At 38.4% G+C, this 23,601-nt stretch overlaps 1 protein-coding gene across 4 annotated transcripts in view; it reads right to left on the bottom strand.

Annotated features, from left to right (window-relative positions):
- Positions 1–23,601, bottom strand: part of adgrl3.1 (adhesion G protein-coupled receptor L3.1) — a 653,616-nt gene that overhangs the window by 114,740 nt on the left and 515,275 nt on the right. For 2 of the 4 annotated variants that reach the window (XM_060840056.1, XM_060840064.1), the window contains 4 exons: positions 21,018–21,203; positions 13,647–13,685; positions 5,191–5,374; positions 3,403–3,525 (listed from right to left, as the gene is read on the bottom strand). In XM_060840056.1, the coding sequence (XP_060696039.1) occupies positions 3,403–3,525; positions 5,191–5,374; positions 13,647–13,685; positions 21,018–21,203 (532 nt within the window). The remainder of the gene's footprint in view (positions 1–3,402; positions 3,526–5,190; positions 5,375–13,646; positions 13,686–21,017; positions 21,204–23,601) is intronic. The other 2 variants (XM_060840071.1, XM_060840079.1) reach the window with 1 other exon arrangement.

Here is a 23,601-nt window from a genome sequence, read left to right as displayed (position 1 = left end):
TCTTCCTGCCAAATTGAACTTTACATTTTCCCACATAAACCGTTACCAATCAAAGGTCCCTTGGTGCACACACACTGTTTCTGCCAGTCAGCCAATCTTCTGTCCATATTAATATGTCGCTCCCCAAAGGTCAGCTTTTATTTTCAGCAATAACATTTAATGTGGCATCTTATCAAATGTCTTATTGGTGTCCAAAGATTATACATCTGCAGGTGACCATTAAATCATTGTAAATATCCATCTGGTTCACTCATATCCTTTAGGGAAGGAAATCTGCTACCCTTACCTTATCTGACCTGCATGTGATTCCAGATACATCAATGTGGTTGACGATTAATGGCCCCCAGAGAGATTCAGGATGGGCAATAAATACTGGTCTGACCAGCGATGTCCACATAAAAACATTGATCCCTCCCCATTAGTTAGTTTTAAATCTTCTTTGTTTCCCAATTATGTAGGTAGCAAGAATACTGGACCCAATACAGTTCAGGTGTAAACCTTTCCAATAGTACTATTTACAATACTGTAACCAATGGTGCACAAACTAGAATCCACTAGAGTCTTAGGGCTTTACAGCACAGAAATAGGCCCTTCTTGCCAACCAGGTTTCCTAAATTGAACAAGCTCCATTTACCTGTGTTCAGCCCATATCCCGTTAAACCTTTCCGAACCTTTTTCCTATCAAAATGTCTTTTAAATGTAGTAATTGTATCTGCTCTACCACCTCCTCCCCTTGCAACTCATTTTGTACACACAACCCTCTGTGTGAAAAGGTTGCCTTTCGGGTCCCTTTTAAATCTTCCTCTCTCACCTTAACCTATGCCCTCTAGTTTTGGACTCCCCGACCTTGGGGAAAAGACCTTCTCACCCTGTTCATGCCCTTCATGATTTTATAAACCCCACAGCTTCCTGCGTTCCAAGGAAAAAAAAAGTCCCAGCTTATCCAGCCTCTCCTTCTAACTCAAACTTTCCAGTCTCAGTAACATCCTTGGAAATCTATTTGCTCCCATTCCAGTTTAATAACATCCTTCCTATAGAAGGGTGACCAGAATTGTACACAGTACTCCAAATGTGGCCTTAGTGATGTCTTGTACAGCCATAACATAATGACCCAACTCCTGTATCCAATGCTCTGACCGATGAAGGCAAGTGTGCCAAATGCCTTTGTTACCACTCTGTCTATATGTGATGCCACTTTCAAGGAACTATGCATCAGCACTCTAGGTCTCTCTTTTGTTCCTTGTCATTTCTTGCATTACTTGGTTATCTCTCTAATTTGACGTGCCCCATGTGTATGAATTTCAGATATAATCCATACCTTTGAGGCTGTAATTTTCAATATGGTGCCTAGAATCTTGTATTGTCTAAGCAGAACCTCTCTCCAGGGATGAAACACTTGGTTATGAGGATAGATTGAAGAAGTTAGAACTGTTCTCCTTGGGGGAGAAGGCTTAGTGCAATTTGATAGAGATTTTCAAAATCATAAGCAGACTGAATAGGGAGAAATTGTTCCGACTCAAATGAAACAAGAACAAAGAACATAGATTTGAGTTATCTGCAAAACAAATTAAGGGTGAAGTGAGGAAAGCCTTTTTCACACTGTGCATTATTAAGGTATCAAATGAATTGCCTGGAAATGTTGCGGAGGCAAGTTCAATTCAGCATTCAACAGGGCATAGATCAATTATCTGGATGAAAATAATGTTCAATGGCATAGAAAAAAAGCAAGAGATTGGTACTAGGAAATGATCGTCCATTTAACAAATCTGTGTAGGCATGATGAACTCTTGCTGTGCCAAACCAGTCACATGCTTCAGTGATAAATTTGCCAATTGTTGGCTGGGATTTTTTTCACTGAAGCTTAGGGGATGGAGAGGAGACCTATGGAGGTTTAGAAAATAACGTGGGATATAGACAGAGTTAATGGTAGTTGTCTTTTCCCTAGGATGGGGATTTCAAGACAAGTGGGCACATTTTTAATGTGAGAGCAGAAAGATTTAAAAAAGATATGGAGGCAAACTTTATACACAGAGGGTGGTTTGTGTGTGGAATGAACTTCCTGAGGAAGTGGTAGATATGGGTACAATTGCAATGTTTAAAAGACATTTGGATAAGTACATCATTAGGAAATGTTTGGAGGGCTATGGGCCAGGAGCAGATAGGTGGGAATAGTTTAGTATGGGATTATGGTGAGCATGGACTGGTTGGAGCAAAGGGTCTGTTTCCGTGCTGTATGACTACTATGATTAGTAGAACTAGCTGTTCTTTAGTGAAGATACTGGATTATATCAGATTTATTCAATACTCACAATAGATGTACATTCTCAATAAAGCATATAATATAAAAATACTGAAACAAACTCCTAAATATCCTCAATGTTGAGTTTTACCCCATCTAACATGCATGAAGTAGATTAAAATGGGTTAGTTATTTGTAGGAAATATGGTTTGAAATGTTCTGAATTTCAATCAACTTTTCTGGCACAAGCATTAAGGCACTGAAACATATCAGTGTCTTATCATGGACTGACATGTCGATAAAATTGATTCCCTTCTATACTTCCTTCAAACCATAATTGAAGTTTGTGCACTGAACTCAAAAAAAACCTACAATTCCAACTCAATAAAATGCTGATATCAGAATTATCTGTAGAATTGTTGCATTTTTATTGGCCAGTTAGCTATGTGTCGATTACTCAATATTAGCTGCACAGATGATTTACTTCTTTAACTATCAAGCAAGTCTGAATTCAGGTCCATAATTCAATTTCTACACAAATCCCTGGAGCAAATCATCGTGAGTTCACTACGATTGGTCTTTAACAACGCCCTGACAACATTTTTAGTGGTTAACTTTCAATAATATATTTCAACATAGGCCCTGTGATGCTTGGGGAAGATTTTCATCTTTGCTTCCCATTGGAAATCTGCGAGAGAATGACATCTGGTTTTGCTGAATTTGACCCAGTTCTTATTTCCCTTAATCCTGATTTGTTTATTTTCATTTGGCTTTAGGCAGGTAATGAGGGAGTGTTGCATTCATTTCAAACAGGTCCGTGTTTGAATGTGGGTGGTCTGAACTTTTCTATTACTTCTAAATAGCATCAATGGGAACAATGGTTGCACCGATATTGCGATGAAATAGCATAGCACCACTGATTGCATGGACTTCTATTGTGGGTGGGAGGCCAACAATTGTTCAACCCAACGTCCACACTTGTGACCAATTCTTCAGCAAGCTGCTTATTTGGAGTGAGTTGGTGATTTCACCCTCCTAGAGCTTCAACACTGCGAAGTAACTCCTTTAAACCAGCCCTTACTGAGGCATTTGGATTCTAATGATTCCCCAAGCCCATATCTTATACTCCTTATTTAGAGGAAATAATTTCAATTAAATCTTACCATTACGACCATTCTTTTTCAGAGTACTTGCAGAAAGTTGGATGGAGTTCCCATTTATTCCATTTTGTGGAAATTGCAAATCTTCTGATGTTCCATCTGTACTCAAGCGGGCAACCTCTAACACTGTTTTTGTAAGAACACAAAGAAGCAACTGTGGAAACCATTTATACCATACCAAATATCGATGTCTGCCATTCCATATTAGAACTCTTTATGAACTGTCTTTTCAAGTTTTGGTAAAGTATTGATAAAATCTTAATAAAAGAAAGATGCTCTCAAATGGTGGCCATTTTTAATGTGTCTTTCATGGAATATACAGGGTAGAAAGCAGGTCATTTGACCTTACCTGTCCATGTCAAACTTTATGCTCAATTTGATCACTGTTAATTATCTCATTATCAATATAACTGATAACATATTATACCACTACCTTTATATTATCTTTTCATCACACTTATTTTTAGTTTTCCCTTAAACGCACCTGGACAATCCATCTCAACATGTCTTTTCTATTACTGCAGAGGTATAATGTGGAGGTCAGATTATCCTGCTCTAGACAAAAGGCAAAGCCACATCAAACATTTACAAATGGAGATGCATGACTTCCACATGTGTAAGTGCAACTTCCCATTTCTAACACTGGATATTTTCATTAGTTTGGGCAAGGACGAAGGTCAAGGACCTGCACACAACACTTGCTGGCCTCTTTCTGGGGCTGGGCATTTGAGACCCTCCACAGTTTCCATGGAATTGGCAGAATTGTGAAGATGACGTGGTTGACATTGGCTCAGAGGCATCATGGGATATCCTTAGTCTGGAGTGAGAAACGTAATTCAAAAGGAATTAACAAATCCCTGTCTTAATGGAGTACTGCATGATGTGTTTTAACACAATGACTAATAACAAGGCTTGATTCTTAAGAGATAAGTGATCATTGAATTGACTAGAATTCAATTCTGGAAGATTGCTTATAAGACTATGCGTTGGGATATGATGGATGGGTGGGGGATTTCAGGGTTGGGAGGATTCACACATGAACAGGACCAATGTTCCAATGAATGGAGACAGTCTTTCAACCTGGCCACCCCATCATCCCTGCTTCAGGAGGCCACGATGCACACTTTCACCTGGATTCTGGGAGGGGTGTGTGTGTGTGTGTGTGCCGGGGTGGGGGGGGGTGGGGGGGGGGGGGGGGGGGGGGGGGGGGGGGGGGGAGGTAGAAAAATATGGTGGTTGGGCTGATTTCACAAAATGGTCCAAAGCCCGATGCCTGCATCAAAGGGAATATTCAACCATCCTGCTCGTATTTATCTCCGGGCAATACCAAAGGGTAAACCTGCGATTGTGACACCAGTACATGATTGTACTCTGGTGCTGCTCTTTGGAGGGACAAACTGGTAAATACTGAAGTGCACCAGCATGAACTATACATGCTTCACATTCTACAATGAAGGCCTTTCAAAATTTCTGCCAATTTGATTCAACCAATTTAAAAACTTGCTCATTGATCAAAACTGTGCTGGAAGGGGGAAAAGAAAATCGTGTATCAACATTTTCAAATCTGTGGAATTTAAATTTATTCAAAACATGTTGGGAGAAACCTGTGAGATAATTTTCTGGAACAGATGTAATTTAGTCTTTTGTTAAATATTTTTTAAAAATGAGGTGTCAGCTATTCATTTCAAGTAAACTAACATCTCCAACAGTATCATACATCACTCACTGCCAAAAAAAAGGTTTCTTAACGGCTTTAAGCATAATGTTGCTTTTCACAACAACTACACTCACATATGTTTTCAGTGTTTTCTCGGACTCTGTCTGTCTTGAGCAGGTTGTCAGCAAGGACAAAAGCGCCTTGCTCCACCGTATCAAGTAACATAGTGGCTGCTCGCAGCTGATCGCTTGTCATTAGGTCCTTCCATGCATCCAAGGCTTGAGGTTGTAAGAGGTTGTTAACTGTCTCCACCATGGCCTGTAGTTCAGGGAAGAGAATAACACTGAGTTTTACCATAGCCCACTTACAGGCAGCCATGGGTTCAATCCCCCACAGCCCATCAACAGAATCACTGTGGGGAGACATAAAAGTGAACAGATCCCCAAAATGTAGGAAGGGCAAATGCAGCCACCCTCCTGTGTGGTTCTAATGCCTACAAGGACTAGCAGTAAATCAATGGTGAATTTCAAAAATTCATTGGTTCACTGTAAGAAATCATGTTCTCTTAAATGGAAGTACAAATTGGGTGTGAAGAAAACTAGTATGTGAATACTGTTGTGATATATTTACAGTCAATAGCTACTAATGCACTGAGAATAATCTTCTTGCATTGAATGTTTGGGATAAAATGCAACCTTGGCTCCCTCTTAATCAGATTTAGCTTGAGCAGGCTTGTAAAAAGGAATACTGTTTGTTTTTGCCCAAAGGTAAGAAGCTATTACCTTTGATCCATTTATTATAATTCAGAGAGGCTAGTTGAACTACAGTTTGAGAGTACTCACCATGGAACAATTTGACTTTTCCAATAAACAGTGCCATATCACGCAGAGCACTTGAGTGAGTGAGATGCATTTCCAGCATTTTTATATAGTTTCATTTTTCTTTAGGGAAAAACAAATCAAAACCAAGACAAGAATATGGTGCAAACAGATAAGAAAGTACTAGTTGCAAAAGTTGATAATCATAATTGGTGTAAATTTCTTTACAACCAATTCTCAGTAATGGACAAGTTGTCTCATTGTTTGCACTTGTTTACTTATAAACGGTCACATCCTCACAACCTGCGCACAGCCTATTACTTTAAGTGCCAATAATTCACTAATTCTCACCTGACTTGAATTCCCTCTCTCTGACCCTTTCACTTTGTGATAATAACAACAATTCATGCCAATATTGTATTTGCAAAGCAACACAATTGCCCTGATAACTCAACATGTGAAGTCATAAATGCCACCAGCTTACTGATGCAAAATGAATAGTTTTTTTTAATGAGCAAGAAACATGGAAGTGTTTAAGAAATAAGCTTCTTCACGATGGCACTATGTCTAGAAAGAAAATTGATAAATAAACTACATTGGTTGAATAATAACTTCTGTTTAAATAAAAAGCAATAACTTGAAATTACATACCACCTTTAATAGAGTAAAACATATTAAGGCATTTCACAGGGGGATACGTAGGCAAAAATGGAACTGAGTCAATGGCAGAAATATTTGACAGGTGACCAACTGTTTGGGCCAGTTTTGAAAATGGCTCCAGAGGTCAAATTTCTTAAGTCTTCCTTTCCAATATGGTTCCTATCACTTTTGAGATGGGGAGATGGGGAAATGGGGAATTGTTTCCAAATTGCATTAGCATGATTCACAGAGGTAGCTTCCCATTGAAACCCAATAGCTGCCTTCAGTCACGCCTGATTTTATTAGATAGGGGTAGGAAACACATTATCTGTAGGTTACACTTCATTGGAAAGCCCTGTATGTTGTTTTGTGGCTTAGCTATGTTGGAAAACCTCTCAGGGAGGTAGGATATCCTTTTAAATGTGTTCTGGATGATCAAACACTGTTTGGGAGAGGTCAGGTGCTTTAAATGTGGTTAAAGGTGGACATCAATATATGAATGTTCAAGAAAGTTGCATCAGAACCTTGTGAGAAACAGGTATCAAAACCAAAGAACACAAGGAGCTGTCGAAAGACACTGCCTAAAACTGCCAAAATAGTTGTTAAAGAAATCACTTGTCAAAAGGAGCCATCAACACCAACTATCAAAACTAACCGCCAAGCAGTGAAGGCATTTGAAACCCTTGCCCTTTAAACATTTGAGGAAATGGTCTAGAGTTGTAATGCTTACTCTCGATTTTTTCTTTTGACACAAGCATAAAGGTTAACCTTACTGGATTAGCCTTCCATTACCGATTTCACAACTTTCTATTATCACAGTCAGGTGCCTGCCAATTCACGTTTTGCACTATAACCACAAGTGGTTATAATCCCTTAGAACTGAAAGTATAAATTATAATGCTTGCTCTTTAGTAAAGAATTAAATGTAATTAAATGTAGTGAGTGCGTTTTATCAATGAATGTGTGTTTCTTTTTGAATAGGTGAATTGTTCATTAATTAAGAACTTTATTTTTTAGCTATTAACTTTGTCTTATGACTACTGAATCCACTGTTGTCAATATAGGACAATTAAGGAAGTGGGCATTCAGAAGACAGCACTGATAAACAGTGGGATCATTGAGAAGTTTAAAGATGAGAACAAAAATTTTAAAATCAAGGTATTAGTGCAGATGGACTGACAGAGGTCTGGAAGCTTAAGAATGACTGATAAACAGGATTTGCTGCAAGCTATGATGTCGACAGCAGAGATTTCGATAGGTCAATGTGGAAGGCAGACAATGGGATGCTAGGAAGGATTGTAGTGGAACAGTACAATACAGATGTTAATAAAAATGAGAAATTCATCAGAAAGTGAACTGAGGGAAGGACAAATATAATGAACTACAGAGGTAGAAGTAAGCAATTTTATGTTAGAGCAGATGGTGGTTGGAAGTTCAGTTGCATTCACTATTGCTGTATAGCTAATGTAACAGCCAATCTATTCACAGCAAGGTGAAAGGTACAATTGATATGATTGGATTTCAGTGCTGGTCATGTTTCAAATATTGCCATGGAATTTTAATGTTTATCAGGGAGAGCAGATTAGGCCTTGGTTCAATGATTAATTTGAAAGTCAACACCTATAATTCGCCTTGATTTTATGTTTGTGGCTCTACAATGGGATTTCAGCCAGTAATATTCTTACTCAGAAGTTAGAGGGCAAGAGTGAGCCATAGCTGACGTCTAAAGAAGAGATCAACTAACTATTTTGTGGCATATTGTTTGGAGTGAATAATGAATGCAATGCCTAATCTTTACCAGCCATGGTAAGATTTCATGCTCTATATAAATGTTCACAGTCTTGTGCATTGCAACATACTATCAAAAATATCAATAATGCTACATCTGTGTCCAGCAAAAAATGAGTGGTTACTTTTCATAACAGAGCAAATCAGATTGACTACAAACTATTTAAAATATCTCTGGCCAATAAGAAATAGGAAATCAACGTATAATGGGAGACTGTTCAATCTTGCCATATCCTGAATTCATCTGCCATCTTGACAGGTGTCTGAAAATTATCCATGTTGCTAAAATGTACCTTTAAAAATTCCATTAAAACTAAATAATTCAGGGTATCATGACATAAATCCTGGAGAAAAAGTTTCTGAAGACTACTTCTTCTGATGTTGGAAGTCTCGAGCTCAGTATGGATCTTTCGGCTGGAGCTTCATTTTGGGTTGAGAGCTTTGTGCAATGTTTTGTGCATACACACTGATTTCTAGCAAGCAATCATTGTCACTCACAGCAGGTTCCTCATCAACATTCTGGCTCCATGCATGGATTTGTTTAGGTTATTGAAATTAAACCACTCCCTCGGCTTTCTCTCATCAGCTATAGCTTATCCTGGCCTGGGAATTCTTAGCTAGTTATCGCTCACCCAAAATTATTCTGTCTATTGTGCATCTTCTTCTGCCACAACATTTCTACACTGCATCAAGTCAGTGTCTATGCTGGCATCTGGATGTTTCCACTGCTGTACTGTATTCAGGACCAGCCGCACACCCGCAACCGGAGCTCACATGTCTGGACGCCCCTCAGTATGAATTCAGAAGACCCCACCCCATGCTCTCAGAACATAATTACGATCATTAGTGACAACTTTCTTTCTTGTGATTCCAGTTTAAAAGTCCTTAATGCTTCTAGTCAACTTATGCACAGCTATTATTTATCTTTCTCACTTCATGCTCTTGCATTCCTCATGGCATTCAATTTCCAGCTTCTGTTGGTGATTTTTGGCTTCAGTGTGTCTGCTGCCTCCTCAGTGCTCCAAAGGACAGTGCAGATATTTCCCTGTGCTTCTACTGTGTAGCTGGCCCAAAGTGTTCCTACCTGCAGAGCAACTGCAACCATATTTCTGACTACTCTTTGGATATGATGCTTCAGACTCCCACTCTCTTCCACCTTCAATGCCCAGTATTTTGCTTTCTCTTGTTGAAATCTCCTCCCCGAGTGAACAGTCACAACTACCTTCTTCAACTGATATCCACACTTCTCTCTCAAAGAAAATGGTAATACATCAGTAAAGTAACAAAATTATCAAAAAAAAATCCAGGATGATGAGACTGAAAAACAAGGAGCATAAACATTAAAAAGCAATAAAGACGTCAAATGAGAAAAGGGTTATGCTAATCTGAGAGAGAGGTTTTCATTCTTGTTTCTGAGAACAAATCAAAGGCAATCAATTATCTTCTAAGGGATATCTTCTTGACACACCATCAGAAATCCACGAGTGTTGATGAAAGGCCAACTGTTTTAATCCTAAAGCTAAAACACCAGGGTTAAAGAATGAACTCCCCTATGTTCTATCCAGCTCCAGTGAGTACATTACTACCCTCAGACTCTCATGATGGATAATCTAAACTACTGTATTTGCTGATTATGAATCTGGTGTCCTATACATTGGGGAGGTGAAGCACACGCTGAGTGAACGCTTTGCCTAACACATGCATGCTGATCACAAAACTGACCGAGCTTCTGATTGCCTGCCATTTCAACACAACACAGTGTTCCATGGCCAAAATCTCTGTCTCGGGCTTGTTACCATCTAGCGAAGCTTAGTGCAAGCTTGGAAAACACTTCGTTTTTCCACTTAGGAACCCTGTAACCTTCTGGAGTCAATACAGAGTTCAATAATTTTAGGGCCTGAGCTCCTTATGTCATGTCATTACCCCAGCCCTACACACCAGGCCTTGTCATCACATGGACTGCTACCACAAACAATCCATTGTCAGTCAATAATGATCTCCATTAGCAGCTATTGATTCCCCAAGCCTGGCCTTCCTTTGCTTGCCTAATGGTTTTTCTCTCTCCCTGGACTCCATCTCCACCTACTGTTTACTCACTCCCAATCCCCCACCCCTTCTCCTGCAAATATACCAACCTTTTTCCACCTCCAATCAATTCTGAAGAGGAATCACTGGAACTAAACGGTTAACTCTGTTTTCTCTCTGCAGATGCCCTGTGGCCTGCTGGGTTGTTCCAGCAACTTTTGTTTTTGTTTCTGATGGTTATGCCATTTTCTGTCTTGCCCACATAAGTGTATGCATATATACATGTGCCTGGTATGTATTAGCATCTTCTTGCACACTAGTATCTCTTAATCAATGATTTAACATGTTATGTTCTGATTTCGGAATACTTTATTAGCACATGGGAACAAGTTGGGGCAATGTAAGACACCTTCAGGAAACAGTCCAAAAAGTGCCATTAGCTCAGGATAGTGATTTCTTATTTTTATCATTTGAGATTAAGAACAGGGATTTCCAGAAGACATAAAGAAACTAGAGAGAAAGAAAGAAAATAGAATAGTAAATCAAATTGCAAAAGAAACTGGTAATGCTGATTGTGGTAGATGCCTCGATTGCCTTGCACCATATCTTATTTACCACCTCTGCCAATATGTGGCACAGGGAGGTTTTCTGAAGTAGATCACTGCCAGCTTGTCTACACTGTGTCCAGGATTTGTCCTATCATCAGCGGCAGAGGATACATCAATGATAAGTCTAAACAGAAGAATCACTTAACTTAGTTAACAAAAAGGTTTATTGTATGATAGTAACAATACAGTTTACATCTCTGGTCAGGCATAGTCATTAAGGAATTCTCAGGTGTTGGGCCTGTATGAAGACTGTTCGGGAACTCCCAATCTCTAACCAAAGACTGTGTGACATTATCAGATTGGATGAACATCATGCAACTTCAATATGAACTCTTTCAGAACCATTACCTTACACAACATGGATAATCTGAAAGTAACGCCCCTCATGAAACACGTGACGTGGCTCTTCAAATTTCCCATTTCGTTGAACATTCCCGTTCCATTGTTACTCAAAACACATTTCCATGGAACCACCAGCATCAATATATAATTCCAGTGAACAGCACTAGCCTTTATTCTTAGAGATCACTGTTTCCAATTTTAATATCAGCAAAATAATCAAATCACTTGACATTTAGTACCTATAGACTCAATAGCTGAAGAACAAATTTGAAAGTGTACTCCCTATTTGATTTAAACACAATTATTATTTCCATTATTAATACATTTATTGTCATTCTGCCTCATTCTGTGGTACTGTTCCAGTTATCTCAGTACTCAACATGCGGGTACTGTAGCTTGCCAATTTATTCCAATCAGTTTAAAAAGGATGTCAAGCCAAATGGGCCCTCACAGGATGATATTAGAAGTCAAAAAGGCAAAGTTAATTAGAAGATTTTGAAACTTGTTTGTCATGCACCACAGAACTCCTCAATAGACAGCCAATTCAGGGGCCAAACAAGGAAACCGCAGTTTTATGACTTTGCCTTTCACTTAACATTAAAATGATTTTGTTCTCTTACATTAGTCAAAGCAGAGGCACAGTACAAAATGAAGACCTTTTGTGTTTCAGTACAATTTGCTTTGGTGCGTATTACACTTCAATTAATAATCATCTATATTCTCGATATATTTTGAGTTTAGTGGACTCGTGTTACTCAAATTGGATTTTGGAGGGGGGGGGGGCTTGGGATGCAAAGTTGTTACTTAAAAGTTAATAAAATCATTTAAACAGAAAATCATTTTTATTCAAGTGCTGCTATTTCAATATTAATCTGAGCAACAATCATTTCATGACAGTTTCTTGCATATGGACTTATATTTTGATGCATAGAGGAAAAATAATGAGCAAATTCCAGCTGGACTGGAGGGCTACCTCCTCGCAACTCCTCTCAGTCTAGGTTTTAGCTAGTTGTTAAATGATGTTTTTGAAAAAGGTTACATGGCAAAATGACAGCAGGGGATCAGGCAAAGCACAGCTTATCAAAATGTAATTCTGCTCAACATACAGCTGGTTAGCTCAAAAAACAGACACAAGGGTTTTTGTAAATAAATACTGGAATACAGCATCATTAACCTTGAGTTTGCTGATAATATGCTATCTAAACTGAAAACCCATAAGCAAGATGTTAAAAGACACACACCACAGTGGGGGCAAACCACTTCCATTCTCTGTAGCATGCAGCCTTCCCTGAAGAAGCACTTTGATGTCAGTGGGCTGTCTGAAGAACATGCAAACTCAGGCTGCTCCTCTGCTCTCCTGGGAGACCATTCCTACTTTTTTCTCTGAATCGTTCTCTCCTACTCTCTGTGTACTCAAATACTGGGCACTGGCAAGTTGCCAGAGGGTGACAAAGCGACTGTTTTTTTGAATCCTAGCTCATCAGGGCTGCCAGTGTCATTACAGCTGGACTCAAACACACCTTCAACTGATGTTCACAGCATGCATTTTCTAGCAAGACCACTGGTTGATAGGTAGTGGTCAAGTAAGAATCTCTTGATTTAATACTTCCCTCCCTATCAAAGGGGCATGGAGCTCAGGAGTAAACAAGATCATCACAGTAGCAGGGCCAGACGATTTCACAAAAGAATGACCTTCTCTTCCACCAACTAATCCAAGCCAGCTGGCTGTGTACAGCAATAGCTGTCACAGTGTAAAAGAGCTGCACACTGTCATCTTATGCTATCTTTTGTGCAATCAGTGGAGCTGAAGCCATGACCACTTGTACTTAGAGTGCTCTCAGTGCTTACCCAAAGAGATTCACTGCAATTAACCTTTTAATACTAAAGCAATTACAACAATTAGTGTTTAAATAAAGGATGGAAGGTAATTTCCCTACAGGTATTACACCATAAAATATTTCTTTTTTTTATTATTTTTGCACAGATCCTCATGTTTAAAAATATCCATGCTTTGAGAGGCAGTGCATAGTAATACCAGGCCATTGTAACAGGAAACTGCCAGCAGCAGCAGATGGGCTGTTGCGGATAGCACAAATTATTATTTTTTTTGCTGCTGTAATACTTCACTTTATGGGACCGAAGCCATTACCAAGGGCACCAGCATGCAGAGAATGGCCTGCTTAGAGGAAGAGAAAACAAACACCTTATGTCTAATTCCATGAGCCAACCGACAGTGCAATAAATTAAAGCAGATAATTTAACAGCCAGTGAGCCTCAGGGAGACACAAAGCGCAGGAAAAACGTAATTGCACAAAAAGGCTCTTTAAATGGGTGAATATGCGTAGCGAAATAAAACTGTGGCTAAGTTACCTGAATGTAGGCCCTGCAAGAGCGCTCTCTTTTCTGAAGCTGAATCCACAGAGCCAGCATTATCAATAAAACACAGAATATTGGAAAGTTAATGAAAATTGGAGGACACAACAGGAAAAAATAACATAATTTCACCTTTAGAATGCACAACAGGAAGAAGAAAGGCAACATTAAAGAATCAATTGTGTTAAACAGCTCAGCCTGTGAGCCTCTTCATTGTTTTGTCATGCTAACTTGTCTTGGGTAACGTTCAACATAATTAGACATACTGTACATTTAATTTGCTTTTCCAGTCCTACACTTCAGTTAAATGAAGAAACCAGATTACCTCAGTTTGAGTTACAGGATTTAATTCCCTCCCACTACAGAGTTCCAAAACATTCTTAATCACTGTTTCTGCAGTCTATTGAACAAAAATCCTTCAAACTGCACCAAGATGTTCTCATCTGCATTCATATCCTTGACCAGGATATTTCCATCAGGATCAGATCCCTATTTTCAACTCTGATTAGACCAAAAATGCTTACCTTCCTCCGATTTTGCTGAGTGAGTGGAGGGTTCTTCAGAATTGACTCGCTGTTGCAAACATTGGAGGTATTGACAGCAGAGAATTCTCACCGAAGCCATGGTCCTTTACCTCCACCACCCTCCCCACCCCAACCTCTACAACACTAAACTTCCGCATCCCAGCAAAAGTTCAAATGTCCCAAAGATTCTTTAAAAAGCTATGGAGAGAAGGTCAGTGTCAATGGGGATAGGGGGTAAGGTAGGTGGGTTGATTTGGAGGTACATAGATTGACAGATGGGAAGAGTCATAAGGTGGCAGCTGGGTAGGTTGGAAGAGATTATCAGGTCTGTGCTAGTCAAATTAGATCTGTTTGGATGGGATGGATGTTGGGAGTCAAATCAGGTCATATAGATACCCAGGAATTTGACTAGGTTTTCTCCTGTCTAACATTTCTCAGGTACGTATCCATATATTTGGCTCAGTGGTTAACACTGCTGCCTCACAGCACCAGGGACCCGGGTTCAATTCCAGCCTTGGGCAACTGTCTGTGTGGAGTTCACACATTCTCTCAGTGTCTGTGTGGGTTTCCTCTGAGTGCTCTGGTTTCCTCCCACAATCCAAAATGCACAGGTTAGGTGAATTGGCTATTCTAAATTGCCCGAAGTGTTCAGGGATGGGTGCGTTAGGTGCACTAGTCAGGAGTAGTTATAGGGTGATGGAGTCGGGGAATGGGTCTGAGTGGGATACTCTTCTGAGAGTTGGGTTGGACTTGTTGGGCCAAAGGCCTGATTCCACACTGTCTGGATTCTATGTTTTAATATTTCTAACAGTTGGAAGTCTCTAGCTCTGCTCAGACTGACTCTTTTTTGCAACATCTTACAGAAAATTACCATAGACTTCTTGCATTGGAACTTCTAAGGGGTCCTGTTGTGCAATCTGAAGGTGGAGTTCATCCAGTCTCTAATCATCCGGAAACCTGAATATTTGAGCCTTTGTCCAAGTTAAAAGAGGCAGAAGGTGCAGACATGTGGCAGGGAAGAATTTATGACTAAAGTGTAAAGTCTGAAAATAACTAAGCTGAAATAATAAACTATGAGCACATAATTCAATATTAACAGCTTTATTGTTAACTTTTTATGTTTGTGTAAGTTAATAGCCTTTTTCTGAGACGTACTGGAATCTTGGAACAAAAATGTCCATTAGATGTACAACGAAACACAATGAATTCACATAGCCCTGCAACATGACGTAGCTGAATGTTGAATTAACTTGATTCACAAGTCAAATAACCTGAAAATGGTTCTCAACAATCATAGCTCTGATACCTCTTGCACACAATAGGCCATTTTGGTTACTCAAGCTTGTGTCAAGTTTGGAAAAGTTGAACATAAGAAATTGCTGCAATTGTAGTTCAATGCACCATCTAAAATACAAATTCATACATTATGTTCAACCTCATTTTAAAAAAAAGAATAATCTTGGTTTGTTATAACCTGTAGCATTTGCTCAACTGAAGTGGAAATTGATTGAAACAACCCCATGACCTTGCTCTTCACTGTTTTACGCACTACATTGTCAAAGAGCTTTAGTTCACAAATGGAAGCTAGTCACATTTACTATGAAATTACTAAGGTGGCCATTTTGCAAAATAACAATTAGATCACTGTTTGCAGTGGTTTTATACACATTGCATTTTTTGTTAATTCACATTGATTACATTTGATTACATCTGACAGAGTTAGGATAGATGCATTCAATCAAATCATGGACCTTAAGTGTTATATTGTCCATATATGACCAGAAACAAGAAAGTGGTAGAAAACGTGTTACTTAAGGTATGTATGTATTATATGCATTATTCAAGGGTTGATGAGGACAAGGGTGTCTTGTCGTATACATGGGTTTCCAAATGGTGCTTGATACAGAGCAACACAAGAGACATTTAAGCAAAGTTAGAGCTCATGAGCTAAAATGGACAATGGCAACATGGATTTGAAATTTCAGGAGAGACAAGAAAAAGAATGCAGTAGCTATGGAATTTTTTTTTGAGATAGAGAGAGACTTGTAGAGAAGATATCCAGAAATTAGTATTAGATTCCTTGCTTTTCCTGATATATATTTATGATTCATATCTTGTTGTACAAGTACACAGTTTCAAAATTTGGAGATGATACATAGATTATAACCATTGTGTACTGTGAGGGGAACAATGCAGAACTTCAAAAGGACATTAGTAAGTCGGTGGGATGGGTGGACAAGTGGCAGATGTAATTAAAAGCAGAGAAATCTAAAGTGAATCATTTTGATATGAGGAAAATGGACAGATGGTATTAAATAAAAACTTATAAACTCTAAAGGGGGTGCAGGACAGACTGACCTGGATGCATTTGTCCATCAATCATTGAAAATGGTAGGACAAGGATGAGAGGGCACTTAATAAAGCTTACAGTATCTTTGATGATTAATGAGGGGATAAAATATTAGACCAAGGAGGTCACATTGAACTTGTACGTGCAGCATTGGATAGTGCAGAAAAGTTGCTAGATGGGACAGAATTTCAATTCAGCATCTGGACTAATGAGCGACACCACACCATCTGCAAATATATAGTCCCACATACTAAACTATCAATAAGTGTGCTGTATGTTGATGATTTTTATGCAACTCAAAATGCAGAGGCAACCTTTTGAAAACACTGTTATAACAAGGGGATGGCGATACTGACCAAACATGCCAAATTCCATTTTCATCATTTGCAATGAAAGCATTTTCTGGAAATATTAACCAGTGGTGTATCTGAGTATCAGTTGGCTTTTCCATGAAAACTGTAGATTAAAACACTTTGCTATCACTCAAAATGTACAAAGTAAATTTCATCATATATTTACTTCACTTTGCAATAAATGTTCAATTGTTTTAAAGATATCTTATATTTAATAATTGACATCACCTTTAACCAGATGTCTGCAAAATCCCTATAGCTCATTGCTTACAGGTTCAGATAAATGAACGATGTAACCCCAATTATCCTACTCTTCTTTCCCAATGGCAGGAATACAGACAACTCAATGGAAATCAGGAATTCTTCAAGGAAAACATAGCTGGAAAGACATATTTTGCTGTCTAATGTTCCAGAGGACTGGCAAACACACAAAGAATATTTATAACCTGCAATCTTTAACAATAGGCACTCTGCTGTTGAAACATTCACAATATTAACTGAATGAAAACATTTTGAGTTATATCCCAGAGCAAGATAGGGAGGTGCATAGTTAAGTCAAACACACTGATATTTCCAGCAAAGTCTCATATTTTAATCGTTAAGGCAGGCCCTATTGAATTGTTCATGCAGATTTGATGTTGCTCCAACATCAATTAAAAGTGTTAAAACATGGAGATTTTCATGGGTTGGAACATCCTAAATCATTAGCCACAATCATCTCAAGGGTTCTAACGAGAACAGCAGTCTTCCACTAACTTCAAATGGAACCACAGCAGCAACACCGTGTAGGAGGTGAGCTTTTCTCTCATGCTTTTTTTTCCCCTCCCCTGTGAATGAGGGCACAGGTTGAACAAGGAGACAGCAAATTAAACATATCAATCTGGGCAAGTATATTGCAATGACTAAATAACGACAGTATTTGCAGAGAATGGTCTCGAGGCTTTCATTAAAATTATTTAAACAACGTCCTTTCTATGTTTTTTGGATCATGCTTGCAGACAATGACACCATTTGCTTGAGTTCCAGCTCAGAATTCCTGACCTTAAGCGAAAACTGGAATCACTGTGGAGCAGTATGGAGACTACGGGTCTGCTGGATCAAATCTCGTCAGTACGCAGTCACCTCATAGCATCCTGATCTTTCGCTGCTGAAGTAGGTAATCATCCAAAAATTTGGAAGAAGCAGAATGTAATTTGGGTGTGTGCCATTTTCCTTTGCTTCAGCTTTAGTTGTGTGAGCATCACAGACTAATTTTGGCATTCACTGGCTGTTGGAATACCTTTTCAAATTGCCTTTATTTCAGCTTAAGGCTCAGATCCAAATTTCTCACCCTCAAAATAAATATGAAATTCTCTTTCCTAGAGAACCCTTTACTATGTGATTATTGATTAATCCTGTATCACTACACATTCCCTTGTCTAAAACAACTTGTCACCTGGTTGGTTCCAAATGTAATTGTCTAATAAACTACCCTGGATACACCACATGAACTCATTATCTTTGCCAATTTGAGTTGCCAATCTACAGAAAGATTTTTTGAAAGATCCATGATTATTACAGGTGCATTTCTTAAAAGCCCACATTATTTATTGATTTATACTCTATCCTGCAGTGTACCCAGAGAACTCAATCCAAATGAGAAACTATATATACTAGTCCGGTTTTTTTTCAACCAACTGATTCCACATTTTGACCTTCTGAAGCAAGATAATATCTCACTACTATACGAACTAATTAACAGAGCTACACCGCCTCCTTTTATTTTCTTACCATCATTTACAAATGTCAAATATGTACAAATATTCAGTTCCCCATCTTGGTCACCTTGCAGTCCCTGCAACCAAATATCTGTCATGGCTATTATATTATCCTTATTTGTTTGTATTTGTTCCATCACCTGATCTATCTTGGTCTGGACGTTGTCTGCATTCAGGTAGACCTCTGTCTTTTTCAACAATTTTTTTTTCCATTTTCTGATACACTGCCATGTTTATTGGCTGTCCATTCAGGTCGTTTGGCTCGCATTATCCATATTGCTACTCTCTACAATTAGGCTGAAAAAGGTATGATGACTTAAACAGGCACCTGGTCCAGAAGAGGTCTTGACCACCTGAAGAAAACTATACTGATCAACAACAACCTGTCTGATGAGTCATAGACTCCTTTGAGGTACTCAGTGATTCTTGCCTTACAGAGACCAAGGGGTAGGAGCAACATTCTGCAATACTATCCTTCATTGCCTCAGCAGCCAGGGAGTTATGTTAAGCCAAAATGACTGATTTTAATGATCCTTAATTGCTACCAGGAAGGTAGATTGTTATTTGAAGGGTCATTCTGGCTCATTATTCATCAGGCTCAATCTTTTGCAGCTTATTCTCTAGCTCTAACCATAACCACTGCAAATGAATAACTGCATTGCCTCATGGGGTGTTATTCTTGTTCAGGCTTTTTAAGTATACATCATTAAGCACCAAACTAGTTTGCTGTTGATCGTACAGAAAGTGAGTTTGTTTTAACATGCACTTAAGATTTTATAAACATAAATGCTGACATTATGGACAATTTTAGTACCTGATCACTGAAAATCAATATCATTCAGCGTTGTAAATTGGATATGCAGGTTAGTCTACCGTGCCAAATGGTATTTTGAGCAAACATCTGAGGCAGTGTTGCAAGTCAGCCATTACTTAAACACACCATTTAAAATGGAATAACTAAAAAGGTCAAAATAAGTTTAATGAAATGCTACAAAGAAATACTTTTTAAAAAATCTACATGGCAACAAGGTATTTGAACCCTGCCCCGAGTAAGATTGGCGAGAGCTTTTGACATTTTGCAATAAACTATTTTACACTGGAGGAGATTGGTATTTCTCGACAAAACCTGCACAATACCCAGAAGATCATTATTATATCAGTGCCTCCTCAATCATGGCACTTTTATTAATGAATACAGAATTCAATATCCCACTTGGCTATCACAATTTTAAACTCTGTTGGCATAACATATCATTGCCCTTAGTCGCATTGTGAGAATAATATTCTTGTCCATGGTTTGGAGCCTTGCTTAATTCTCCAGTCACTCTATTATCTCCCCTTTTAAAAGGTGCAGGTTTGTGAAACAGGAACGGTGGTTTTTAATAGTTATTTACTTCATTTAGACCAGTAGAATAGGAAATATAGCTGCATTTCTATCTACAATGCTTAACTGGTTCCCTTAACCAAAAGCATTTTGTAAATCCATGTTGAAAAATGTGCAGTCAGGACAGTCATAAAAGGTCTGCATTCTGTTGTGTAGGAGTCAGGGAGACAACAGACCAACGTTGCTCTCTGGGATGTCTAAACTAAACAGACTCCACAGTCAATCATTGCAGTTAGACAATTTGCTGCCAACCTCATGGATATGATGCAGGTGTTCCATTTTAATGTGTGCTGTGGTTTTATAAAAGTGGTGTATTGATATCAACTAAATATTTAAAGAAAAGCAAAACAGTTGAGCTCCCAGGAGCTTAATTTCCTCTGACATTGTATTACTTAACAAGTTTTTGCAAGCTTTCCATTATGTGCTGTTTTTATGCAATTGTTAGGTAGTTTAGAGAATGCACAAAGGAATTTTATGTGTATGCATTAAGTAAAGCCATCATAGGAAATTAAATCCCTGCTACCAATCTTAAATCAGAAAGATTAAAGCCCAATTCAAATATATGTCAGCTCTGTAAGAACCCTTAAATGGGGAGTGCAATTAGTTTATGGGAGACAGGAGCACATAAAAACAAAGGATTTTAGGCGCGTGTTAACTTTAGGCCTGAATTTAAAAAGGAACTGAGTATCAGTCTAAAATCCAAAAGCATGTGAAAATTAGTGCAGAACAATAGAAAAATACAATACTCTTAAATATTGCAGCAAAGGACAATATTCAAGAATAAAAATCTCGGAGTACATTTTTACAGACTTTTCAATTTGCCCACAGAACAACACATAAACTAGGGAAATTGAAGGTGACAATGCCTTCCATTAACAAAGGCTTCACCTATATCTTTCCACCTAATGCACCAATGGTCCCATCCAACTCAGAATGAATCAAAAGAGAAAAAGAAATGGGAGAATCGAATAAAACCAAAGTAAAGATGTAGATTTCCTACCTTGTTTAGGCTCCGAGCTGCACTGTCTTTTCCACCTGGAGTTAGGTTACGAAGTTGCATGTTGAGCAAATCCACTAATTGTTCCATGAGCTTGACAGAGAATAAAATATCACCAGCATGAATCAGACTTTTTGTCTGCTCTGCAAGTTCTCGAGCAATATTGGCAGCAGCCTCACCAGATCGAACCTGTGATTTAAAAAGGTATATTATCTCAAAAAGATAAATTGCTTTCTTCCAATCTGGAAAAAGAAATCATATAATGAGTCCATTCGGTCATCAATTTATCTTTGCATTTTGTACAAGTCTGTCTAAGAGACATTAATACTAGTCAACGAATACCAACATTTACTTTGAAGCTGAAGTGGTCTTCTAATGTGGTCCATATCTGTAGAGAATCTGTCAGTTCATTGGCGATCAAATGTGTCAAATATCGGCAGTCTTCTTTCTTAAACAAATCTTAACAACTTGTTTTTTTCTGTATTGGACACATCCAAATTTATAAACCATAGCTCTGAACATATAAATTCTATTAGGAGGTCTTTTGTGACCTAATTTAAACAAGAGAATTTTGTGGACATTCTAAGGATATGTCTTTCATCTCTGTTGCTTGGTATTAATCTGTCACACACCCAGATCACTTATCTTTCTCAAATGAGTTGAACTGGCCTTTCAACAGGGATTTGTCGATTTTACTAATAAGCTGGGTATCTTCAAAACTCTGTGACTCACTAATGAACAAAGGCATTGAAGGAGGTTTCATGCACTTCAGCACAATTTAATACTGTCGACCATGTGTTTTACCTGAAGATTAATGTTATGCTTACTGTTTAAACATGATAGCCCTTATCAATATGATGCTTTCCAGCCTCATTCACCATGACATGTTCATGCTAACGGTCTAATAATAAATTTCTGGTCAAGTGTTGATTAATTCCATGGGTTAATTTACTTAAAACAAAATAACTTCAAGTTATGAAACAGACATTACATCAATAAACTGATTTCTGCTTATCCATCCTGCAGTGTAATGGCAGGCAAAGTCACAATTACTGAAGATACATACTTGGAGTCTTTATATTTGAACTTGCCAAAAGACATGGCATGTATTATACAATTTTCCAATTATTTCTGCAAATGTTTTTCAAGTGGGCCATCTACTAACATTTGTGGAATGAAGTTTACTAGTAATGAAGCAGAGAACATCTTAGTGCTTATATACAATCTGAATTACATACACCTCATTCCTGACTTTAAACCTACTCACCTCTACTCCATGCTAATGAAATAGAAAATTAATTTTATTTTATTTTTGTTTAGGAGAAGTAACACAACTATTTAAGAACAAGTAATTAAGGAAACATATTTAAAATGAAAACAAAAACATTGTTTTATTATAAAGTAGCACCAGCAAAGTTCACAGTCCAAACTCTGAACAGTGTTGCAGAATTGGAGAATGGGATCCTACATAACGTAAGACCAAAACGAGCTCAGATTTTCCAATCAGCTTTCCAGTGTTTTGCAGCTGGGGGATGCAACAAAATTCTGATTGTAACTGATTTTGAGAGAATTGTATGGGAAACTGAAGATTAGGTTGAACAATTGCATAGATTGTGGGTGACATGGTGGCACAGTGGTTAGCACTGCTGCCTCACAGTGCCAGAGACCCAGGTTCAGTTCCTGCCTCAGGCGACTGACTGTGCGGAGTTTGCACGTTCTCCCCGTGTCTGCGTGGGTTTCCTCCAGGTGCTCCGGTTTCCTCCCACAGTCCAAAGATATGCGGGTCAGGTGAATTGGCCATGCTAAATTGCCCGTAGTGTTAGGTAAGGGGTAAATGTAGGGGTAAGTAATCTAATTCACAAAAAAGGACCCTCTTTTCATCTATCTCAGAGAATGTGGAGAGTTCTGCTGAAGATAAGTAAGTAGTTACTCAGGGGAAAAAAAAGACTGAACTATTAAATATCTAGTCTGACTCCTGAGTAAGGATTAACTGACTCCCAACTTAATTCACACACCACCAGTTTGGTTTATCAGTGGGGTGAGTTTGACTTTATATCCACTTGGAGGTGTCAATCAAACTGTGAACTAACCCATAAATGAAAGTTAAAAGTTAAAAATCAGTCATACAACACCAATGCTGTAATAATAACTAAAAAAACCAAAATGACTGTGGATGCTGTAAATTAGAAACAAAAATATTGCTGGAAAAGCTCAGCAGGTCTGGCAGCATCTGTGGACAGAAATCAGTATTAACATTTCAGGTCCAGTGACCCTTCCTCAGAATGGAGGAATAATAATCCAATAATAATACATTCAGGCTCATGCCAATGCTTGACAGTTCTCTAGACAGCTCCAATGAGTGTCAGTATTTTTTTATTTACACACACGCATGTTTACGTTTAAGAATTCCAAAGGGCACTTGATGTCTTCCAAAGTTATCCCAGAACCATACTCCTGAACTGAATTTTGTTTATCTGAAGAACTTCACTGAGTTTTGAACATTCTGATATCAATGATCAGGTGCACTCTATTCACAGAGACAACTATCTATGTTAGAGTGCAAATTAGAATTCGTTCGTACCCCTCA

The sequence above is a fragment of the Hemiscyllium ocellatum genome, chromosome 2 (assembly GCF_020745735.1).
Source record: "Hemiscyllium ocellatum isolate sHemOce1 chromosome 2, sHemOce1.pat.X.cur, whole genome shotgun sequence".
NCBI lineage: Eukaryota > Metazoa > Chordata > Chondrichthyes > Orectolobiformes > Hemiscylliidae > Hemiscyllium > Hemiscyllium ocellatum.
The sequence above is the reverse complement of the archived record's forward strand: the minus strand, read 5'-3'. Positions and strand labels throughout refer to the sequence as shown.